The 25,598-nt window shown below is 36.8% G+C and overlaps 1 protein-coding gene across 6 annotated transcripts; it reads right to left on the minus strand.

The window, feature by feature from the left end:
• On the minus strand, positions 1-24,331 carry tmpoa (thymopoietin a). 6 transcript variants are annotated; one of them, XM_022671750.2, is made up of 13 exons: positions 24,266-24,331; positions 15,512-15,629; positions 14,033-14,182; positions 13,177-13,292; positions 12,255-12,365; positions 11,090-11,152; positions 10,842-10,997; positions 8,409-8,489; positions 7,328-7,408; positions 5,882-6,112; positions 4,167-4,292; positions 3,715-3,818; positions 1-2,408 (listed from the first exon to the last, which is right to left on the minus strand). In XM_022671750.2, exons 1-13 carry the CDS (start codon positions 24,302-24,304, stop codon positions 2,024-2,026), a joined length of 1,761 nt encoding a protein of 586 aa, XP_022527471.2. In that variant the 5' UTR covers positions 24,305-24,331; the 3' UTR covers positions 1-2,023. The 6 variants fall into 6 exon arrangements, with proteins under 6 accessions (XP_022527471.2, XP_022527467.2, XP_015463268.3 ...); XM_022671746.2 differs by lacking the exon at positions 24,266-24,331 and adding an exon at positions 22,428-22,729 and having other exon boundaries at positions 12,255-12,362; XM_015607782.3 differs by lacking the exon at positions 24,266-24,331 and adding an exon at positions 22,428-22,729.
• Positions 24,332-25,598: the final 1,267 nt, after the last annotated feature.

Raw genomic sequence — 25,598 nt, forward strand, 5'->3', positions numbered from 1 at the left:
TACTGGCACAAAAAACGTTTAATAATTCAATTACTGAATCAAATTGATCCATGACGTCATTACACTGCGGACAGTTTTCACACATAAAATACTATAAGAGGCGACGGTGTTAAATAAACTGGATTAACAACACTCTTAAAGAAGAGTTTTACAGAGATACACAGGAAAATACAAGAGCAAACGTCTGAAACACAAACTAGTTTTGTGGCTCACTGTGGAGCCAGACTCATGGGCAATGTGATGACCATATATACAGCTCTGGAGAAATATAAGAAAGCACTTAAAAATGATGAGTTTCTTTGATCTTACCAAATTTGAAACCTTTGGAATATAATCAAGAGGAAGATTATACCAGGAGTAAAGCAGCATCAAGTTATCCAAAAGCAGTGTGTAAGACTGGTGGAGGAGAACATGATGCCAAGATGCATGAAAAAAAAAAACTAACTAAAAAACAGGATTATTCCACTAAATATTGATTTCTGAACTCTTAAAACTTTGAATTATTTGAGGTCTGAAAGCTCTGCATCTTTTTTGTTTTTTTGCAAATAAATGTCTCTAAATGAGAATATTTTTATTTGGAATTTGGGAGAAATGTTGTCTGTAGTTTATAGAATAAAACAACAATGTTCATTTTACTCAAACATAAACCTATAAATAGCAAAATCAGGGAAACTGATTCAGAACCTGAAGTGCTCTCTTCATTTTTTCCAGAGCTGTATAGTTCAATTTGCAGTCCACTTCGGTTTAAGGCTACGTAGATATAAGGCCCAATTCCTAATAACTAATTTGTACCCCTAACCCCTTGTTTTTGAGTGTAACCTTTCACCTTTAAACAGAGTTATAAGAGGAAGAGGAAGGATTTTACCCCTAAAAATTGGGGAAACCCTTAAAAAAACTGGATTATACAGATTATAGCATTACAGCAGTGGAGCTCTAGCTAAAAAGTTCAGCAACCTAACTGCTGCTGGTGATTAACTGCTAACTAGTCAACTTTATGGCGTGTTTTATCGTATGTCTTCAGAAAGGGGGCAGATGCCGCATTTCTCTGTAATGGGGAGCTGAATGTATTACCTTTTATTATATTTTATTTGTCCATTCCACCTTAAATGCTGCAGCCTCTGCCATCTGAAGCACCACTTATTTAAGGTGGAACTGAAAAATTAGCTAGAGAGCCAGCTGCTGAGATAAACGCCTAGCGATTTTCTTTATAACATGCATAGAAAAAGGCCATAAAACATTGAAACTACAGATTAAACTATGGTAATAAATCATGATAATCAATTTTTAACAAGGAAAATAAATACATTTGTGGGTTTCTTTGGTTGTTTTTATTCTTATAACCCCTGACAAGAATTTGGACACTCACAGAACTGAGGGGTAGGGTTAAATGGTAGCACTAAATGGTGAAATGGGACTGGGCCTAAGTGACTATGGACTAAAGTTAGGGAAATTAGAGTTAGAAGTAAATTAGAACAGTACCTTTGTGCTTGCTAACCCATGAATCCAGCCACAGTTTGCCGTATTTAGATATTTTGATAGATCATTACAAAAATACATACATACAGCTTTATTATTATTATAATTATTCCTCCTCCTTTGGCTAATCCTTCATTCAATCTTCATGTTGAAGCTTAAAATATAATAATATCAATAATAATAATAATAATAATAATAAAGCCACCAACAATCCCAACCACCCAAGATCAGAATCTTACAAAAGATAGACCCTCAAAAACAGAGGAGAAAATAATTATTCAGAAAATTGTATTCTTCACAAAAACAAAGAGAAAACAGAAATTTTCACATAAACCTGCAGAATTTTCAGTCAGAAAGGTCCAGTTAGAAAAACAGTCAGAGATGATGAATCTTGAGCGTTTTTGATGCACAGTATCTATTATTTTCTGCAAGAAAAAGAAGAAGTGTAAAAGTAGAGAAGAAGAAGAAGTGTTTGTAGATCGTCTTTTTGAACGAGTGTCTGAAGCCGAGGGATTTTTTTGGGATCAGGAGATGAAAAAGTGTGTGTTTATTTGCTGGTGCTGCCTAACGCTCCGCTGCTGGCTGATTGGCCAAACGGGTTCATTTCGTTGGTCTCCATGGCCTGGTACACAAAAAACAGGAACCCAGCCACGGCACTGAGCAGCAGCAGCTGCAGCCACACCGGCAGCCGGCGCCGGGTCTTCACCTGTACAGCAGGGGGCGCTGCAGGCTTGAGAATGGAGGACAGTGGAAGGGCATTGAGAGGAACAGCGTTTGTGCGATGGATGGCTGATCGGGTCTCTGTGTAGGAGGAGGAGGAGGAGGAGGAGGAGGTGTGTCTGATCTCGGTGAGACGAGGGCGCAGGTCGTCTCGCCACGAGTCGCTGAACGACCGGCCGGCCGCACCTTTAATCGGCTGCCGACGGGTAGCACTGAGAAGGAAAAGAGAGAGGGAGAGAAAGATTAGTTTGGAAACTTTTGTGAATTTTACCTCATGCAACCAAATACTTTATTACCTAAAATATATGTAAATTAGATAGACAGATAGATTTTGAGAGAGAGAGAGAGAGAGAGAGAGAGAGAGAGAGAGAGAGAGAGAGAGAGAGATAGTTTAAAATAGAGATAGACTGAAATAGACAGATTGAAACAGAAATGATAGAGGGAGAGAGAGAGAGAGAGAGAGAGAGAGAGAGACAAAAAATAGAAATAGAGATAGATAGAGAGATATAAATAGACAAATAGATTGATTGAAATAGAGATAGGCTAAAAGAGATTGAAATAGAAAGATATTTTAGAGAGATTTAAATAGATAGATTAAAATAGAGATGATAAATGGAGAGAGAGAGAAACACAAAAATAGAAATGGAGATATAGATAGATTGAAGACAGATTGAAAGACAGAAATAGATAGATTGAAAGAGAGTGATATAAATAGAGAGACAAACAGATTTCATGGACAGATGAAGAAAAGAAAGAAAGAAAGAAAGAGAGAGAAAATGGGGAAGAGCAATACTGAACCCAAGATGCTTTGCCTGTTTTTTTTTTCTTTCTTAAAAATGTTAAAATTAAAATAACTTGATTTAATGTGCACGTGTGCATAACCATTTACAGCATTTGCCAATTTAAATAGTTTAAACATGTAAATGTGACATTTTAGTATGCAAATTAGCCCTATGAAATAATTTATCATTTTTCAAATTGTTTTTTTTCCCCTGTTTTTACAGTTTTTTCTTTACAATAAAATAACATTTAACAGAATTTAAAGTATTTTAAACTAAACAACAATTCAGTGACAACAATTTTGCCTGAGTGGTAAATGAATGAAGCAGCATTAGCATTACCTGCTAACTTCGCTCGCCATTTCCCCTTTCCGAGGTGAGTATTATATAGGCTTATAGCCTGCTCCTAACCCCGGCTAGCACTGCTGGAGTGGTTAGCCGCTAATGCTAATGCTCCAGCCTTAGTGCTGGAGAAATTCGGGAATCTAAGCTTATTGTAAATAAATGTAAATCTGTGCAGATTAACATCCAGTACTTGTTTCACTTTAAAAGAAAGTCTGTTACGGTTTTGTTTACTTAACTTTATTTCGCCCTAACAGTGTGAATGTATGAACATTATGTTCCATGTTATTTGTAGTTTCCCCAGTTCTTTACTAATAAGTCAGGCTTTTTAATGCTTTATTAAACAATGTGGACGAATTGAAAAGACGTGCACCCAATGCAATGATTAGAAACTCACCTGATGCCTGTCGGAGTGTTGAGGGTTTCATTGGGAAACAGCTCTTTCAGCACATCTCTGTCTGGAGTTTTTGGGGTCTGTTCAACCGCAGATAACTTCTCAATCTGCACACAAACACAGGAAAAAAATATACAGCATTACAACTAAACCACCCATTGGCCACCTCCTGCTGTTCAAAGTTTATGATGCAACTGGGTGGCTAATCACATTCAGCCACCACCGAAGCAAATAATCTTAAAAAAAGACCATTTATCCACAGAGACCATAAGATAAACCCCAAAACCACTGCAGCAGGAGCTTATACACCATCCCTCACCACTGTGAGACCAAAACCCAAAATGTGCAGAGTCTAGAAGAGCACCCGGTGAAAGTGCAAGAACCTCTTCCTTCACAAAAACCCAAAACCCATTCAACCCTTGTGGCTCTGTACTGGTATTTGCTCTTGAGATTACCAGTGGTGATCCCTCATCTCCAAAGCTGTTGTCCTTCTCACGTACAGGGGTGACCGGAGAGAGGAATGTGCGCAGTTTGGTTTGCTTTCCTCTCAGCAGGGCTGAAGAAGACCCATAGAAATCCTCCTGATATGGTAGAATAAAAGCAGTGAAAATCTCTCTCTCCCTTGATAAGAGAAACCAAACTTTCCTCAAAATTAATTCTTAAGGGCCCCACTTGTGCTATGCCAAAAATATCAATCTAATCTAAATGTTACATTTCTATATCCTCCTGAGACCCTAACCTTTGCTTGTTGTGCATTTTTAATTTTAATATCATATCTATGTGGGATCAGTAGGACCGAACAAGTTTAAAAACTAAATTGTGTCTTTGTACAGAAAGTCTATTTTGCCAATAACATTGGTTTTTATAAGGAGACAGTTTATTTTAACGTTTACAAATGATCCTTGCAATTTGGGACCCGAAGAACCTAATTAGTCCAAAAACAAAATTTCATCTTAACAGTAAGTAAATATACTAGTTTCAAACAAACAAAAAAATTGAATGAGAATTTTTACCTGGTCCATGTTTCTGTCTGGACTGGCTGTAAAAACCTGTGACTGGGATTCTCGCCATCTTATTTTTAATCAATTGAGAGTAATGTAGTCATGCAACCACCAGATGTTACAGGCAGTGTCTCCATATGAGCACAAAAAGTTAACGTTTTTTTTTTTTTTTAATGTAGACTCATGATGCAGAAATGTAATGTCCTTATAAGAGGAAAAAGGGTCTCAAGGTCTTGCAGTGTTTCACCCTTGGTTTGGTTTGTTTTCACACAGGCACAAACCTAATCGCGCCAAAACGCACCCTAACAAACCACATGAGCACAATGTCTCTAAATATAGATAAAAGGTCCCTATACCAGCATGTATAGTTGTTCAGTGTTAAGCTGTTTAACAAACAGCATTCAGTGTGAAAACAGCATGAAGTAGCAGCAGCAGAGAAAGCATTTGGTCATGGCTGCAGTAATAAACCGAGTAATAAATCAGGTTAAACTGCACCTGAAGAGCAGTTTTAAAAAATGCAAATAAAAGGAGTATACTTGACTTGAATATCAAGTTATTTGGGGTCTGGGGTCTTAAACAACAGAAAAATTGAAAATCAGGTGTATTCACAGTTAAAGTGCAACACACTTAACTAAATAGCAATTGAAATTATCTAAATTCAAGGGGATACAACTTTTCTCTGATAAGAATTTGTTTTACTAAGCAGCGCAACTAAAATTATGTCGCTTATTTAAAAAATAATGCTCTCAAATTACTTCTTTACACTTCTAATTATTGTGTCCAAATTTAAGCCAAAACAATGTGACACTTCACTTATTTTAGTTAAGTTAAGAAATCTAACTAGAAACAATTTGATTACCCCATTGGCAGATATTTTTGTTTAGCCTTAATAACCATATACATTTTGTCTAGCTTTTGCCAATGAATTTTTGTAATGCATTTTTTATGCATTACTAAACAAAACTAGAACTGATTATATCTACTGACCAGCCTAAATGCCCTATAATCCTAAATATTTCAAGCAGATCTGTTCATGTGTGAGGACACTTACTTGGCAGGGCAGGCTTATGCTGTTATTATAATCTCTGCCTACTAAAACTTGTTTTACATAAAGTAAAAAAAAAAAGACCCATAACCCTCCACATATTAATGCTGCTGCTACTGCAAACCTTAGACGAGTACAGCGAGGCTGGTGGAGGATCTTCAGTAGCTGGACGATGGGGTGAATCCACTGAAGCGCTCTGAAGGAGGGAAGTTTTGGGCTGAAGAGCAGCAGGAGGTGAGAGGCGGCACATCATGTGAATCAGATCTTCAGACGGTTGAGCTGAAGCCGGCTGGAGTTGAACACACCGCTTCACTTGTTTGGCCAGCGAGGCAGATTTAGGCTCCTGAGATAAACCCTTTATTACAGAAGAGGAACACCTTTAACTGACCACAAAATGTCCAGTAGTATTAAGTAGGGCTGCAGCGATTAGTCTATAATGCCGATTATTTTATTTTTTCGACTACAAATTTCATTGTCGACTAATTGTTAATTTCATGATCAGTTCTTTCCATGTTTAAAACAACATCTGATCGATTAAATGCCTTTTAAATCTCATGTTTAGCTGTTTCTATATTTTTTTTATATATAGATCAAGGTCATAACAGAAATAATCGGTGACTAATCGGAAAAAAATAATCAGCAGATTAGTCGACTACCAAAATAATCATTAGTTGCAGCCCTAGTATTAAGTAGTATTAGGCCCAATCCCATTTTGCCTTTTCCATTTTTGTTACTTTTACCCCTTGTTTCTTCTCGGAAGAGATTTAGAATAAGGTGTGAAATCCTCCTCCTTAGAATTGGGACAACACTTCAAAACGTTCAGCAACCTAACTGCTGCTGCTTAACTAGTTAACTTTAGGGCATATTTTATCGTAGGTCTTCAGAAAGGGGGTGGGTGAGATGCTGCAGCAATTCATTATTGTCCATTCCTTAATTCCTCCCTCTGTGATGGGGAGATGAAATGAGCTTTTATTACCTTTTTTGATGTTTTTTCATTCCACCTTAAACGCTGCACCCTCTGATGTCTGTTGCATCATTTATTTAAGGTGGAATGAGAAAGTTAGCTAGCTTGCTAGCTAACATCTAGAAATGAACTACTAGTGATATTTTTTAAAGCTTATGCAGGAACTAACCATAAAAACACGGAAACTACACATAAAACTATGGTAATAGAGTGATTCTTAATTTTTAACAAGAAAATAATAAAATTTGTGGGTTTCTTTAGTTGCTTGTGCCAGTGCCATCTTGCCAGTGATTCTCATAGTCCTCTGTTTGAAATGTTCCTCTAAAAAGCTCAATTTGGACCATGTAACCTCAACACTTCCCTTTAACCTACCACTCAAGCCTAACAAAAATTGGTACACTCTACTTTTATACATGCTAACACAAGGTTAGGTGGTAGAAACAAGGGGTAAAATGAGATTGGGCCTAAATAAACTTCTACAACTTGACTGTTTTAGCTCGTCAGACCACTGAACCAGGTCTAGAGCGATCAAAATCCTGTTTAGATCCCTCTTGAAACTCTGCCCCAAAAATATACCGGAAGTAAACACTAATTATTATAAATCACCTCAATAAGAGCCGTATCAAGGAGGGAACCTGGTGCTTCTTCATTGAGAGCAGCTGTAGAAGCAGTTCCCCTCTCACTAAGCTTTGTAGCACAACCACGAGACAAGAGAAACATCAGTCAAAACACAGCCAACAACCACCACCAGCTACCAGCTATTAAAACTTATATAAAAGTACATGATATAATCATGAAAGAATACTTTTTGCACTATAAGGAGCACCGGATTATAAGGCGCACTTTCAAAAAACTTTTACGCAACACAATGTAGAAACAGGAGTATCTCCATATTTTCCTTCTAAATTCAGCAGAAGCTAAGCTTAATAAACATAACTAATTCTTTAAAAATATATATTTCAATCAAGTCAGACAAGTCAAACGAGTGCTGAACGTAAATCTACACAGATCTCTCCTGAAAAAGAAACTTAGGTTTATTTACAGTAAGCTTAGATTTCTAGATTTCCACTAAAGCTGGAGCATTAGCAGTAGCAGCTATTTGCTAGCAGTTAGCAGCTAATGCCACCAGACAGAGCTACACTGAGGAACCCTACACTGAGCGTTCTGGTAAGCCAGGATGATGATATTTGCTAGCGGTTCGTCTCATGTAGCTTGTTTTAACATGGTAAAAAACACATAGGCTACAGTCCGATATACTCGTCTCTGAATGATGAAAGCGATGAACTAGCGCTGTGGTTAGCAGCTAATGCTAATAATGCTCCAACAACGAAAGAGCTAGCACTTTGCGTGTTTAGCAGCTAATGCTAATACTGCTTCAGTCTTAGTGCTGGAGAACTAAACTGAAACTCCTGTATAACTCTGTACTTCAGCAGAATGTGGCTTTACTGCTCCTTAATTCCTGACTGGTAGAATTCATACATAAAAGAAAAAATGGATTATAAGGAGCTCTGACAATTTTTGGTAAAATAAAAGAATTGAGTGCGCCATATAGTGTGGTAAATATGGTAGTTTAAAAAGGTTTATATATTCTATCCAGTCAAAAGACCACCACAACTATCAGAACAGAAAAAATTAAAGGCTGTATTTATAAGACAAATTAAGAAGAAAAATGTTTGTGTAAAGGCACCTTTTTGCTATTTTGCCAAGTAGATGACTGAGTGTGTCTTGGACTCCCGATCTTCACAGAGAGGGGTCCCTTTTCACAACGCTAAAGGTGAATTAATCACAGTATTTAATTTACTTTAAACAAGATAAAACATTAACAGCTGTGCTTTACCTAAACTAAAACACAAGTACTACTTAGATAGACAACCTGGCTGTGCTGGGTCAAAAAGTTTGAGTAAGAGGAGACCAGTATTAGCTTCACAGCACTGAAGGTGAATTTCCACCAAAAATGCTCCATTTACATTTTTTCAGGTGGCACCACAGTTTTTAAAGCTGTGAACTGAATATTGCTGTAAAGATTTTTAGTTTTTGCTTTTTTGGTCATTTTTCAAGTTATCAAACAAACTTCGATGTATCAGACAAAGTTAATCTGAGTAAATACAAAAAGCAGTTTTTAAACGTTATCATTAATTATGAGGATGGGAAGCTAACCAAACCAACCTGGCCCCAAGAGAAAAAGTAATTCAGCATCTGGACAACTTGCTGTAATTGATGGAACCATTAATTTTACTCTCTACAAGAAAATACTGAAGGAGAATATTCGGTCATCAGTTTGTGAACTTTAAACTCAAGTGTACTTAGGTTCTGCAGCAGGACAATGACCCAAAGCACACCAGCAAGTCCACTTTTGGAGTGGTCTATTTAAAGTCTGATTGAGACGCTCTGAATGATTTTAAACAGGACATTTATGCTGGAAAACACTTCAATGTGTCTGTAAAGAAGAAAGGAACGAAATTCCTTCACAGAGAAGTGAAAGACCCGTTACTAGTTATTAGTAAAGCTTGAATGCAGAGTGACAACTAAGTTATTAGATTTTGGGGTAAACATTTTTACACAAAAAGCTAGATTGGTTTGGACAGATCATTGTTTAAATTATCTTTTGCCAGGCACCTGTAGATTAAACTAATCCTGTCCAAGTACCGTATTTTTCGGACTATAAGGCGCACCGTATTATAAGGCGCACGATGAGTGAACGGTCTATTTTTAGTGTTAGTCCATACACAAGGCGCACTGGATTATAAGGCGCACTAAATGAAACTTTATTTATATCAGTAACAATAACTCTGAGCAATAAATCCTTCACAATATCTGTGAAAAATAACAACATCTCTGAGCAATAAATCAACAAGCACAGCAAGTACGTATTACTCCGCGACGCTCCTGACAACGGTAGCCGCAACGCTCCGACAGACCATAATATTATGTTGAAGCACAGCAAGTACGTATTACTCCGCGACGCTCCTGACAACGGTAGCCGCAACGCTCCGACAGACCATAATATTATGTTGAAGCACAGCAAGTACCGTATTACTCCGCGAGGCTCCTGACTATAATAGCGTGTTGTGCCGAATTCGGTGAATAAAACGGTTTTAAAACAGAGATAAAGATTGGATAAGTTTCATTTCTGGATGAAGTGATTTCCAGCGCTGTTTGGATATAACTGTGGATTACAGGAGACTGGATTGATGGATTCTCTTTAGTCTGGACGCGTTTTGAAGGTAGGACCTGTGGCTGAGCGCGGGTGTGTGTTCGGGGGGTGGCGGCAGTGACCGGAGGTTACCCCACAAAAGGAGAGCCTTTTATTACTGGAAACATGCGCTCTGACGCAGCTCTAATTCATGAAACATACATCCTACAGTAAAAGCACAGTTCTGGAATCCGGAGAGCCAGACGGTTCGAATGGTGTATGACATGACCGCATTCGATGAAATATGGACGAACGATAAACGCAAATATGAGAGTTATGAATTATTAAAATCATAACCAAGGCATATTTCACCCTAAATGTTTATTTTCTGAAAGGATATTCCGCTAAATAGGCTAAATAGTTCAAAAGCAGAGATTCTAAGCTTTAAAATGGTATATTGGATGTCTGTATTGAACCTGTAACTGTTCATAACTATTCAGAAACACAGCCAGTTATGAAATATTAAATATTTCTGGCCCGCCGGTGGGCCAGCGCGTGTTAAGAGGTTAACTTTACTTAGAAGTGGGCGCTAAAAAGAAACAGTTTGTGCTATTACCCCAGAACGGGTGGAAAGGAAAGTTTACCGGCACCTTGTTCTGGCCACGGAGCTACAGTGGAAACTAGCTACCCTGAGCCACAGCCGAGAGGCAGTACGGCAGTCAAAGGTAACCGCGCGCTAGCCCAAGAGGGGGATCTTTTTCTGGCGTGGGTGAGGAATTCTGCACAACAGAGCGCCGTGTACCACATAAAATCGAGGTCAGTAAACACAAGCAAAATCCATACACAAGGCGCACTGCATTATAAGGCGCAATGACGATTTTTGGGAAAAAATAAGTATTTTAAGTGCGCCTTATAGCCCGAAAAATACGGTACTCTAAATATCAAAAACACCACCAACCACCCACAACCAACCAAACACTACTGCACCTTCTCTGAGGAAAAGTCCTTCTCCAAATTATAAAAAGCAGAGTGGGTCGGAGTTACGTTGGAATATCTAGAAGAATCATTCAAGCTGCTCTTGGTCACATAGGAGATCGATGAGGGTCTGTCTGCCAGAAGAGGCTTGGGGTCTTTAGGAACTGACTTAAATAAAATAAAATAAAATATATATAATTAGACAGCATATGAAAAGCAAAGGAGATACACGTAGGTCTGAAGTCTTACTGTATACCTACCGATGGCCTTGCTCTCTCTCGAGGAGTAGGCAACGTCTCTGCTGCTGAAAGCTCTGAAAAGTCCTAAAAAGATCACAATACGTCCAAACAGGGACAGACCCAATCCACAAACTCACCAGGTGTGCTCCAATGCAAATTCCACAGGTGTTTGAGGCCGTAGTACAGCTATCTACTAGGGGTGTAACAGTACAGAAAATTCACAGCTTGGTTCACACTGCGGTATAAACCTTGCAGTTCAGTACATTTTTGGTATGATTGGTGGAAAAAAAAAAATAAGAGGTTGCGCATTCTGTATAGCCTCACTCACATTAATGTCATAACAATGGAATTTCATTATAAATCATGTTTTTTTTTTACACTCCTCTGTATTTTAATGCAAGTTTACTGTAGGTTTCAAAATAAAAAAGCAATATGCTTTGAAAATACTTCAGTAATGTCTTGCAGTGGGATTAGTAGTTGGGTTGAATTAACTTTTTTTTTTATTAGTTCTGGTTATAGGTATTTTTACTCCTGCCTACGCTGTAGCTCAGTGATCCGCAATTAAGTTTAATGGAATGGAGTGCTACAGACTAGACAACCCAATTGCAGAACAGTTGATCGCAAAGCAAGAAAACCCAATAAGAAAGGAAAAAAACGAAAAACAAACACAGGAACCAGTGTCGTCAGGGTCGCGGTCCAATACACTCCCGCTGCCCCGGCTAGTGAATTGGGACCAAAAAAAAAAAAAAAAAAAAAAAAAAAAGCCCTTATGAGGAGATCGGGAGCCGGAGAACGGGTGGAAACTAAGGTCACGCCGAGCGTGACACACAGACAGGGGAGGAACATAAACAAAAGGCTTGTGGGCCGAATCTGCAACACTCCTGTTAGTTGTAGGAACCAATAAAAGTCTCCTATAGGCTATACAGTGTATTCTGAATTTGTTTATGCAAACCAAACCGTGACCCCCATACCGTGACTCTTCGTACCATTACACCCCTACTGCCTACACATGCAATGTACAAAACCCAAAACCTCACCCAAAATAATGATGATATTTAAAACCAGCCCTTTAGAAGTCCTGAAACAGTGTATTGTGCCACTCCAATACCATATTCTTCAAGGTGGAGACCGACCAACATACAGAAAGTAGATAGGCGGTTATGTGAAGTCAAACATATAGAGTTACAGTATCATCACTGGCAGGAACGGTCTGATCCACTCTACGAGAAGTCCTCCTCGATTTTCTCTGAACATTTAAGACCTGGAAATCTTCCTCTTCATAGTCATCCTTCAACTGCTGTATGCAATACCACAAACACTAATCAGGATTTTTATTGGCCATAATTTTTTCAACCCTCTATAATTAAAAGTCCACACTTTGTCCCGATACAAAGTTATACGGTACAGGTTTCGAGGTTTTGATTTAAGGTGTACAGTGAAGCTTGAAGTTTTAAAACCCCATAGAATTTTCTATATTTCTATATAAATATGACCTTAAAAATCTTCAGTTCTATAAGTAGATAAGTTAAACAAAACTTTACAAACATATTATACTTCGCTTATTAATTTATTGAGGAAAATGATGAGGAAAATGTGATTTTTCTCTGATTTAATTGAGAATTCATTTGTTCCACCAATGATGGCAAGGTGTCCTGGCCTAGATGCAGCAAAACAGGTCCAAACCATGAAACTACCACCACCATGTTTTACATGTGGGATAAACGTTCTTATGCTGGAATTTTCGCTTAAACAGTTCTATTTTGGTCTCATCCGTCCAACAAAAACACATTTTGGACATCCTTCTCCAAAAACAAGAATAGAAAGCAGGCTCTGATATATATATATATATATATATATATAAAAAAATCGTAACTATACTATATATAAAAAAAAAAAGAATAATCTGAATTTTCTTATACAGCAAGTTTCGTGTGCTAACATGAGCCACTAAGCAGCGTCACATGGTAAAGTAGTAGTAAGGTAACTGTGGGGGAGGTGTGGATAAACACAGCCAACAGATAAGCAGGAGATTAAACGAGTGTACTTACATTTAACAGAGACTAGTAGAGAAAGTGTGAGTGTTTAAGTTTGATTTTTTCACTCCTCACCTTGTGTTGGCCGCTGCGTGTTCTGGTGGTCACTGGTGCTTTTCCTCTGCTTCTCATTGGTCTCTCCACCACAGGCACTGGTTCAGGTTCTGGCTCAGGTTCTGCTTTTGTAGCTTCTGATCAGGAATCACAACATCCAGCTCAGTTAATTTTCATTCATCTGCACTGAACTTCTAATGACATTTCAATAAGAAATTATATATTTTTATATTAAGCTTACAATACACGCCAACACTGATTAGCCATAACATTAGCACCACCTGCCTAATACTGAGTAGGTCCCTCTTGAGCCACAACAGATGTGACTTGTCCTGGGTGCATGTTAAATGGACCACTTTTGATAAATAATGATCAGTAAAAGATCACAATTTGGCACTTCTAAAAGAATCAAATTTTTGTGCTTTTAACACATCAAATTTAAAAGAGTATCTAAACCCCCATTTTGATTTTTGCTGATTCGACTCTCAGCACAAGTTTGAAAAATATGTTAAAAATGGGAGGGGTAGTTTGGGAGGGGCACTAAGTGATGATGTATGGGTTTAGGGGCGGGGCAGAAGGGAGAGCTGATTGGGCTGAGCATGTTATTGATGAAACAGGATTTTAGATTAAAGTGGTGAATTAACCTTATGGTATATTTAATTGTTTTACATGCAACACTACCATGAATCATTTCATAACAAAATCTATACGCAAATTTTAAAATTTGCACTTGAGGAATTAACACGAGTGGATAAACATCTTTGTAAACATCATATATATTCAATCCAGTGACCCGCTATTTTTTTTAAAGGACTAAGCTGCACAAGAGGGATAGTATATAATAAATACATACATTTTAAAAACTGTTGCCATTTACCTTCTTCCTTATCACTGTACTGATCCGAGTCGGTATTGCCGTTCTGGCTGTTGCCGGTTACGGCTGGTTCTGAGAGTTGTACAACCGTTTCAGGAGGGCCCTGATCCAGTAACTTCTGGAGCTTCTTCTCGTACAACTTACGAGTGGAAGCTGTAAAAATGGATAGATAAAAAAAATATATTAAAAAGTAAAATTACAAACCACCACCTATTAGGGGTGGGCGATATGGCTCTAAAATAATATCACGATATTTCAGGGTATTTTTGCAATAACAATATACTTGGCGATATAGGAAAACTAAAATAATTCATTCATTTCAGGAATATAGTATAATAGTATAACAATATAATCATAATGTGGCAAAATAAATAATATAGCATAAAATAATATAATGCAGCAAAAAATATTGCAGAACATTTATAAACTGCAAACTAAAACAATTATACAATAAATAAACCTAAAGCTTCACAGTAAATAATAGACTACTTTTAAGACAGAACAGCCCTATTATCACGATATGGATTTTTAATATCATGATATTTCTGTGTCACGATATATTGTATACGATATAATATTGCCCACCCCTACCACCTACCCATATTTAGTCCTATTTAAAAGTCCTTTCTAAAAAGAATTAAGCAAAAAAAAATAAAAACACTAAACTGTAATTAAACTAAACACTAAGCTGTGATATTTATTGAGAAACTTTATAAATGAAACATTAGATAAAAAAAAAAAAAAGTGTTTCCATGGCAACATCATGTAAATGTTAAAGCGACAAATCTTAACTTCGAACAAAATACAACATGGGTTTGTGATGAAGCCAGATTTTAGTAACTAAGCCCTTAGAGACTTTACACACAAACCTAAAAAAGAACTTTTTAAAACTGGTGCAAAAATAGTAAAAAAACAGCATCAATAGACTGAAGAATTTCTGATTTATTAGACACAAAAAAATAACAATCAAAAAAATAGTTAAACATCCCAGTTTTTAAAAAAAACTCATTATGTAAACTTCAGTACTTGGAGTGTTCTCATTGGTTGTTTTGTAATAATCAGCCAATGAGAAGCTGACAGCTCAATTCCACAGGAGAACGCCTGCCACCTAAAACTTTAGTAGTCACCAATTTTATTAAGAAAAGACTTTTAAGCAAGGACATATACAGAGGAAATAAAACGCAGTCAAACTGACAATACAGAAATGCATTTATTTTGTATTTTAACCCTGATAAAGGCCCAGGTGGCGAAACAAATTTTTTTTTTTTTTTTGTATCTCTAATAAATAAGAAATTCTAGAGTACAGAATTTACAGGTGCTGCTGGTTTTTACTATTTTTAAAATCACTGAATTTGTTGCCAGGCACCTTATTGTGCAGTAAAGTTGCACAAGATCTATCCACTTCTAGACACTTGTGAAACTGGTGTAACACAGCCCTGTCATCTCGTAAAGATAATCAAAAAGACAATGTAATGTGCTTACCCACAATAGGTCCAGCATTAACTCCATACTTCAGAAGTTGGTCCTTCAGTCCTTCGTTGGTCAGTTCAGTCACATCAATTTCCTCTGGTCGAACTCGGTCCGTTTTCCTGGTGGCTTTCTTTAGACAGAAAAAGAAAAATAGGGATAAGACACATTATTTAACACTTTAATTTAAAGTTTTTTAGTTTAAATCTGAGTAAGAGTACGTTTAAATCTGTAAATCAGTCATTTATCTGATCTAGTCTACAGAAAAAACAAGGCCAGTTGGAATGTGTTACTAAGTCATAATATATATAAATATATAATATATATTTATAATATAGAATATTGCTTTTATGTATATAAAGAGGCCCAAAAATGTTCTTTAAGAAATAAATTCTATTTCACTATAAAACAATACTACAACACTATAATATCAGTTAACTGCACAATGTCATTAATCTGAGTGTTGCTGCGGCTGTTTGAAAGCAGCTGCTGCCGCAGACAAACCTCACAATTGTACCACAGAGTGACTCTAAGCCAGAGTCTACAACAGGTGCCTGCCCAGCTGAAGCCGTTTACACACCATCAACAGGGTTCACAGTACAGCAAGTGACTTTTGGAAAGAGTACAAACATGAGACTGTGTGGTCCAGACTAGGGGTGTGCGATAGAGCCCTAAAATAATATCACAATATTTCATGGTATTTTCATAATAACTATACCCTTGGCGATATGACAAAACAATAATTTCAAGAAAACACTACTGCAACAAAATAAAAAATTACATTTTATTATTGCATCCAATATGATATGGCACACCCCTGAGTGAGATAAAAAAGAATCTTCATATATCCAGGATTAAAGTCCTGGCATGTTCTTCTCCTCCACCACTCTTACACACTGTTTTTTGGATAACTTTATGCTGCTTTACTCTTGGTGCAAAAAATCAAGCAGTTCAGTTTGGTTTGATGGCTTGTGACCCATCTATCTTTTCAATTTGGTAAAATCAAAGAAACTCATCAATTTTTTCGGTGGTCTCTTATTTCCAAAGCTTTTTTAATATCTCAGGGGGTGTGCCATATTAAATCAAATTTTCACTAGTTTGCATGCCATTAAAATCACATTAATTTTTATTTGGTGTGGATAAACTTAGGACATTAAAACACATCACATACAAGAATTGAGATTCACTCGCTCCTCCAAACAAAAGCTTCGAGAAAATTCCAGAAATATGGAGTCACTGGGGCCGGGAGTGAGTTTAACTGGTGCAGAGGGGGGTAGAGCAGGAATACTGCAGCTCCAGCCACATTCCCCTGGATCAGCGCCATCCCTCACTCCACAAAACGAAAACATGTGATTGGGCTGAAGTAGATAAACAGCGTGAGACAGAAGGCGTATGCATGTACGTGTGTGGGTTATGCACGCGTATAGAAGAGGAGGAGGAGGAGGGAGAGAAGGCAGACAGAGAAAACAATAAAATAAAAAAATAAAAGTTTCAGAGCTTCAGACAGTCTTTACTGGATGAAGCTCTGCAGAAAAGCCTCCAGGCCTTCTGAGGGGGATCTGGAAGGAAGCCTATTCAAAGAGAAACTTTCATAATCGCGGATTCCTAGAGGAAGGGGGAGGGAGGGGGAAAGAGCCTTTCCTCAAACCTACCACCACACCCTCAGACTACGAAGACAAGTCAGTAGATGAGAATAAGAGTCCTAGTAAAGAGAAAGAGAGGAGTGTACAAGTCAATATACGTCTTAAAACAGCTCAAAAAGTAAGGAAACGTGGGTTTGGTAGATTATTAATTTGTTGTAATAATGCTTAGCAATAAATCTTATAAATCGGTGGAAAGCCTGTTAATTTCCCTTTTAAATGAAGCTACATTTGTAAGGATCATGCATTTGAGAGATAAGCAGCAGAGCCAAGTATGTGGGATGCACTTATAAAAACAACAAACAAAAAAACCCGCAAATTAGTTAGTAGCTTAAACCAATTGTACCCTTTGATTTCTTCAGGTTTAGCTGCTTTAATAAATAGCTGTTAGGCAGCACTAGACCATAGACCTCTTCTAACTTGGTTAAAACAGGTATTATGTCCCCTTTAACATTACATATAAACTTAACACAAAAAGTAAGTAATTTGTGTTGGGTAGATTGGCATCTATTTGTTTTATCAATGCTTTTTGACTATAAATATTATACAGTTATAAAGCCTGTTAGTTCCCCTTTTGAATGGAGCTACATTAATAAGAAATGTGCATTTGTATTATAAGCAGTAAAGCAGTCTGAATATCCTTACTGTAAAAATATCCTGAACTATCATGATATTTTACAGCCATATGGGCATCAGGTAAAACTTATGCTGTTTGTATCAAGAGGAAAACTCCCACTGTTCTCATTTCCTGTTAAATAATATCTACTACAGAGAGATTATATGTATATATGGACCTGTCTCTTCCCCCCCACCCCTTCAAACCCCGATATATGGAGTGCTGTATTAGTATTACAAATCATTATATGTTGGATCATTGACTTTAACTGTTACAATCTGATGAAAATTTCAATTGGGGGGGGGGTGACATTTATCATATATTCCATAATATTGGCAATAACTTTTATATTCATTTTGCTGCAGTAGTGTATTTCATGTTTGTCATATCGCCAAGAATCTTCACAAAAAAACAAAACTGTAATACTGTGATTAAAACATAGCACAAAAAAGCAAGGAAATGTGTTTTTGGTTGATTGGTATCTATTTGTTGTTGTAAAAATGTTTATATACATATAATATAAAAAGGGGACATTTAATACCTATTTTTAAAGAAGTTAGAATAGGTGTATGGGCTGGTGTTGCCTCATAGCTATTCTTTAATGCTGCTAAACCTGGAGAAATAAAAAAAAAGAGTAGAACTGGTTAGTGACCAAAATACTCAATAATAAAATACCTTGCCCTGGACTAATCTCCATAAACCAAAACATTAGCAGAGATGAGCAAAGCCAGGTCTAATATGGTACATTTGTCATGAGTTCAACCTACACGCTCAGCTCTCCTGCTCATTCCACAAATGAAAGTTCTTTTCAAGATTGACAGGCTTTCCAAATATGGGATTTACCAAATACAATTTTTGCTATGTTTAGATTAAAAGGTAACCATCACCAGAGCAGTCAGTCCATAGAACAGTCCAAAAGATTTCTATCAAAATGAACATTCCCTAAACAAGTGCCACATCCAGGGCTTGTGGGATTCTGACCTCAGTCCAGGCTGCCCTCACTCACTGTGGTGATTCAGTGTTTAACACAGGCTTGCCCACTGTGCCAGACATCTGTTAGCAGTGAGGTGGTTAACCACAGTTTTCCCAACTTGCACTTATTGCATTATTGAGCATAAGCTAAACGTTAAAGTGAATGAAGTGACTACCACACAAAAAACTATTACCGCACAGCACACCATACACACAGTACTGACATCTGACAATATGGCAAAACTAACACTTCATTTAATTATGTAGTTAAGAGGACACACCTGGCTGTAGTAGTTAAATTATATTATTGACTTATCGCACAATAACTGCACGTGCAGAGCGTGTTCTTAACAGGTGGCTCAAAAAAAAGCCTAATTAACTTAATTTCTATCATTTTCAAACCATATCATTTCTATCTATAAGAAAACCTAGAATCACCAAAAGCCATGGAAAGCAATAATAAAGGCATTGTTCTCTTTATTAAGTCAGTGAAAAACTTTAGTTCACACTAAAACCCATCTTTTCTGCCAACACTACTACTAAACCAAAACAGATAAAGAAGAACAAAACACTATTAGACCCTTTACTACAGTGGTTTTAGCAGTTTCTCACTGTGCTGAGGTCTCCATGGGTTTATGCTGTATTAATTCTCATATACATCAAATTAAAGTTACGTTTTTATATGCATTTTACAAGGTCATCTCCTAGGTCAGCTGCAGTTTCTCTTTCAGTTTTGTGATGTAAACACAGACAGCCAAATATAGAGTGTTTGTTGTGAGTGATTTTATAAACAATAATGTCATTTATAACAGTAAATTAACTCTAAATGTTGACGGTCTACATTATGCGAGTTCCCTTAATGCTTACTTACATATGGAAACCCATTTTCACCACTTGGAAAGAAATAAAGGTCCCCCACTTAATCCTAATCCTAACTATGAGATACTTAGCCATAATTTCAAGATACTACGTCATTATTATGAGATACTAAAATTATAATTATGACATAATTCCCCCAGTATTTCAACAAATTAACTGTAAATGTTTACGTTCTACATTGAGAGTTTCCTTAATACTTGCTCACGTTTAGAAACCCATTTTTACCACTTAGAAAGAAATAAGGGTCTCCCACTAGATCATAATTATGAGATACTAAGTCATAATTACGAGATAATGCCGCCAAAGCATCTCAATTATGAAGTAGCATCTCAATTATAACTTATGAGATGCTAAGTCATACAAAGTCATTATGAAATACTAAGTCATAATGAGATGAGATAATACCCTAAGACTAAGTATCTCAATTATGATTTACCATCTTATAACTAAAATTTACAAGATACAAAGTCATAATTAAAAGAGATAATATCCCCATGCTTAGTATCTCATAATTATGATAGTGGAGGAGCCTTACTTTATTCCAAATGGCAGAAATAAGCTTCCATAAATTCAGGAAAATCTGTGTGCCAACGGGCAACCAACAAGTCTTCTGTTCTTTTCTAAGCTAAAAGAAAAACACACCAAACTTATTTTCAGAGAAAACCAGACACATACTGTATATCTGGCAGAAACAGAACAACAGAAAACAAGAGTAGTCCCTGAAAGCCACTATAACCCCTCTGCTTCAAACCTTTGAAGTGGATTGGGGGGGAAAAAAGGGAAAGGAAAGACATCTGGCAACCCAAGCTCAAATTCCTCCTCGCATGCAACTATTTCCTCAATAAAGAGACCAAACCCACAATGAAAACAGCCATGTGCTGCAGCCAAACCATCCTTATCCCCCTGGACACAGAGCAGGAGATAAAGAAATTAAATTACCCTCACTGTCTGATACACACTGCAGACGTTACTCCAGAAAAACTACAGTTCCACCTTAATAAACACCATCAAACTCAATCAGCGTATTTATATAAATACCAGACAAGAGTGTATTAAACTGTCAAGTGACAGGATACAATAAAACAGCTCTTAGAAAAGAATGCCCTATAGGGAAATACCACTTTGTTCACTTTAAAGTGAACAGGAGAGCACACCTTCCTTTAATTAGCATCTACCTAAACCTGTGAGAACTGTTTATCTTCTTTTAGCCTGTAGAAACAAACAGTAGTTCATTTATATACTCTACATACTCCCACTACCTTCTGCCAATCAATCAAACAAAAAGCAACTGGTTTTAAGACATCAAAAAATCATATAAAACACTAGGAAAACACTGTATTTGCGCATATTAAAATCGTTGGTGAGGCGCAGCAAAAGCAGTAGGAATGGAAGCTGATTCTTGGTTTTTGGGGAACTGAGATTGGGCTCCGTTTCTCGCAGCTCTTGCATCAGTGCATCTGGATATAAAAGGAAAATGACTATAATAATACTGGTCTATATACAGGGTCACACAGGGTCAGCTGCTCACTGAATTCATCCTATTTAAATTTTGAATAAGGTATCAATATTGAGAAATGGGTCTGGGCTCTAATAGGTTATATTATTTAAGCTCAAATGTGCTTTACGTATAACTGAATTAAGTACTGGGAGGATTAAACTACTGTCTAAAAGAACGGTTAATTTACTAAAAAGAAAATCTGAAAGCAACATTTATCTGAAAGACAGAAAGAACCATACAGACATACGAACATAGATAGAAAACAACAACAAAAAAAAAAACTAAAAGATAAAATCTAAAAGACAAAAAGGACCGAGACAGACTGAAAAAAAAAAGACATAAGGACAGAAAATCTGAAAGAAAGAAAATGTCGGACAGAAAGTTGGAAAGACAAAGAGAAACAGCCTGATAGAAAAACAAAAAGACAGACCAAAAGACACAAAAAGACAGACAGAAAGAAACAGTGAGAAAGAGAGACTGAAAGAAACAGTGAGAAAGAGAGACTGAAAGACTGAAACAGACAACTGGAACTAGGAGGAAAGAATCAGAATTAAAGAAAGACAGAATCATAAAGAAAGACTCAGAAACACAAATACAAAATTAGAGAGAAAATCTGAAAAAAAGACTAAAAAAAAGAAAGACGGAAAATCAGAGAGAAAATCTTAAGGCCAACAAGAATCAAAGAATGACAGACAATCAGAATCCGAAAGAAATAACGACAGAAACAAACAATCAGAACGAAAGGCAGACACAGACAGACACAGACGGAGACAGACAGATAGGCAATCAGAAAGAAAGTAAAAAGAAAGAAAGAAGGGTCTGGAATAAAGAAAGCCTGAGGAGGGGAAAAATCACAGTTATTGGTGATTAAGAATACAGCTCCCTTCATCAGACCAGCATCAGCTAACCGTGATAACGGAGTTTCTCACAGAGCCCGGCGGAGCGAGAAGTATTTAAGCGGGAAACGGTCAGCCATTACTATAACATAACCCAACATAACATAACCTAACATTTGCACTGCCAGTCTGAGGTAGAGTTTTCTTATTAAACACTAAATTCAGATTTAGCCTCATATCTAAAAGTTACTCAAACTGAATTAAGCAGGTTTAGAACTGAAGCTAACTGCTATCTTAACTTTAATCTAGTTTACTGTGACCGTGAGTTTCTTCAGCCCGCAGCTTTAGATAACTTACAGCTAAATTACCGTTACAATAGTAACTCTTAAACACACATTAAATCCGCTTTAATATCAGAAAGCGCTGAGAATACTGAGTACTAAAGAACTGAAGCTATAGCTATAGTACTGAATCTGTAGAGAGCGCCCACCCTGCCGGAGCGGCTGCGGCCGCTGAGCACCGGGGCCGGCGGCTCCTCGTCGCTGCTGAAGGCGGGTTCCGGCGCGGCGCTCCGCCGGTTCTGAGCGGTCAGGTTCTTCAGGTACAGATCCACGTACACGCCCTTCCGCTGCTCCCCGTTCGGCAGGGCCACGTTGTGGGCCAGCAGCGCGCTCTTCAGCTTGTCTTTAGTGAGGACGGACGGGTCCTGCAGGAACTCCGACATGTCTGAAGCTGAAGCTGCAGCTCAGCGGAGAAACGGAGCGGCGCTACAGCACAGCTCACGGACACGGAGCCAACGGCCACCGCACGAGCGAGCAGCGGATTGGCTACCGCAGAAAGAACGGGCGCGCGGATTGGTGGAAAAGTAGCTATAGAAGTTGTTAAAAAGCAGTTTAAATTACTGGCCTGATTAACACTACTAAACTGAGCTGGACGAAAAAAAATTTATTAATAACAATAATAATAATAATAATAATAATAATAATAATAATAATAATAATAATGAATAAACCGATATTCTTTTATATTCAAATACATGAGTATAAACAAAATGTAGTTTTTACATACATAAGGTAATTAACTTTATTATTTACCTTAATTATTAAATATAAATTGTGTGTAAAATAGGGCTAAAATGAAAAAAATATATATATCCTTCTAAATTCAAAATAACGTCGATTCTTAAAAATGAACAATTTATAGTTCTTATATAACTAATAGTTTTATTTTGTAAATAAAAACTTTTTTTTTTTGTAAACTAGGGATGGACGATTGGAGGAAAAGCAGCTACAGAAATAATTAAGAAAAAAAGCAACAAAATACCTGAATTAATTTTAGGTCTTACATAACTTCAATTGTTTAATTTGTAAAAATATTATTTCCCCATTATCTCATTTTGAAAATCTCATTAAAACAGCAATTCGATTAATTAAATAAATTCAGGTTATCCTCCCAGTCCATGTATAAAGTACTCTATCAAAAAAGTGACTTGAGTAGTAGCTGAAATGTTTTTTAAACTCCACACTTAAACGTGAAATCTGGCGTGAAACATTCTCATCCAGCATTTCAAAATAATAATGCTCCCATGTTGTTAATGTTTTTACACCATTAATAAGCTCCACACTTCTTTGGTAGATGGTAGATTCTGAGGACCCTGACATTTAAAACGAGAAACTGAAAACTGTGGAAATAGTACAGATTACTAAAACAGTGTCTATTAAGAATGCACACTGTTTTAAAACAGTGGAATTAAGTTATAGGTTTTAAATTTTCAAATGTTTTAACTCGGTCTCTCTCTCTCTCTACCCAGTATTTATATTTATTTATTAGCATGACAGATATTCACAGTTGTACTACAAACGCAGTGTAACTGCTGTCTAACTGTACAGGTAAATATAAACAATAGTTTAAGTACACAAATTAGCATCCATCCATCCACCAGTGACATCTGGTGGGGAAATTAGGCACAATCACTTTACACAGCATCAAACAGCATATCTAAGTCTTTCTTTTGAAGTTCTTCCATTTCATAAATACTAATGATTTATTTTAAATAAATACTATATATCTATTTTAAAGTGTGGTAATGCTGTTGGGTATCATGTTAAAACATGTTTACAGGACAGTGTGTGAATGGGTGTTCTTTTACCTGACTAATTTACAAAATGTAGGTAGTCTGGATGAGTGTTTAAGATAAAACTAGCTGCTTTTAAAAGTGGTTTCCACCATCAAACAATGCTTAGACTTAAGGTTAAGACTTAAATTTCTGAACAATAACATAGTTTAGCCCAGATTAGAACACCTCAATGCTCATTTTAAATGTATTACCTCCAAAACGCCAACGCTGGACCTCCTCCTGGACGCCATTGTGGGCCTGGAAACACTGGAAAGCACGGATGTTCCTACCCTGATACACACCCGTTCAATCAGCCCACCAGCTAATTAACCAATCAATCACTCCTTTACCTGAATCAGGTGTGTGGAACGAGGAGACTGGATGGCTGTGTCTCCAACAGAACACATGCTGCCTACTTAGACAACATTCAGAGACAGAAACCAAGGTGTTGAAAAGGTATCTCCATTCATTGCTCTGTAAGTAGGTAAAGCCAGTTTCTCTGATTTAGCTATTTATAGGTTTATGTTTGAGTAAAATGAGCATTGTTGTTTTATTCTATAAACTACAGACAACATTTCTCCTAAATTCCCCAAAAAAAAGTAATTTAGAGCATTTATTTATTTGCCAATAATGCAGAAGTTTTAAGAGTCAGAAATCAACATTTGGTGGAATAACCCTGTTTTTTAATCACAGTTTTTTTTCATGCATTTTGGCATCATGTTCTCCTCCACCAGTCTTACACACTGCTTTTGGATAACTTTATGTTGCTTTACTCCTGGTGCAAAAATTCAAGCAGTTCAGTTTGGTGGTTTGATGGCTTGTGATCATCCATCTTCCTCTTGATTATATTCCAGAGGTTTTCAATTTCATAATTTTTAAACTCATCATTTTTAAGTGCTCTCTTATTTTTACAGAGCTGTACTGAAGATTAGTAAGGCCATGGAATATTAATAAAAAAATCATAAAATATAAAGTATAGGCTTAGAATTTGGTGTGCTGTTTCCATGATTTTAAAGTGAAACAAATGTCAGATAGTTGAGTAGCTTTATCAATTCTAGTGTTAAAGCTGTGAACAGCTGGTGTGAATACTGGATACTGCTGAACATGTTCCAGTCTGGTTATATTCTACTGTAAGCAAGTAGTGGGAGCGCCCCCCTTGAGAAGGATTTTTATAACAGTGCTGTTGTTCGTTCCTGCATTGACCATCACACAATTTAAACAACTTCTCACATAGTTTGTCATTGGATTTAATTTATAACCAGTTAATGTTCATGGGCCCCAGGAAATGGCTTGGTTTGCCTGCTGTGTTGCAACGGCCTAAAACTCAGCTTACTGTTTAGACCTTAATCACAAATTGCTTGGTGAGTGTAGGTGCAAACATTATACAACACAATTTTAATCAACAATACTGATTAAATTGAGTACTTTAAATATCTGGCAGATAAGAAAATCCAATTTATTTGTTTAAAAAATAAGTTTAGCTGAAGGAACAATCACTAAATTTGTCTTAAACAACTGGATACATCAACAATTTATAAAGCAGAA

The sequence above is a fragment of the Astyanax mexicanus genome, chromosome 2, assembly GCF_023375975.1.
Source record: "Astyanax mexicanus isolate ESR-SI-001 chromosome 2, AstMex3_surface, whole genome shotgun sequence".
Lineage (NCBI taxonomy): Eukaryota > Metazoa > Chordata > Actinopteri > Characiformes > Acestrorhamphidae > Astyanax > Astyanax mexicanus.

Bases quoted from the DNA above. Each gene is read 5' to 3' on its own strand.
- tmpoa (XM_015607782.3), bottom strand. From the start codon at position 22,661: ATGTCGGAGTTCCTGCAGGACCCGTCCGTCCTCACTAAAGACAAGCTG. The intron at 4,293-5,881 runs GTTTGCAGTAGC...CTACCATATCAG, and splicing joins CCTCGCTGTACTCGTCTAAG to GAGGATTTCTATGGGTCTTC. The intron at 3,819-4,166 runs GTAATCTCAAGA...GTTTGTGTGCAG, and splicing joins GAGATGAGGGATCACCACTG to ATTGAGAAGTTATCTGCGGT.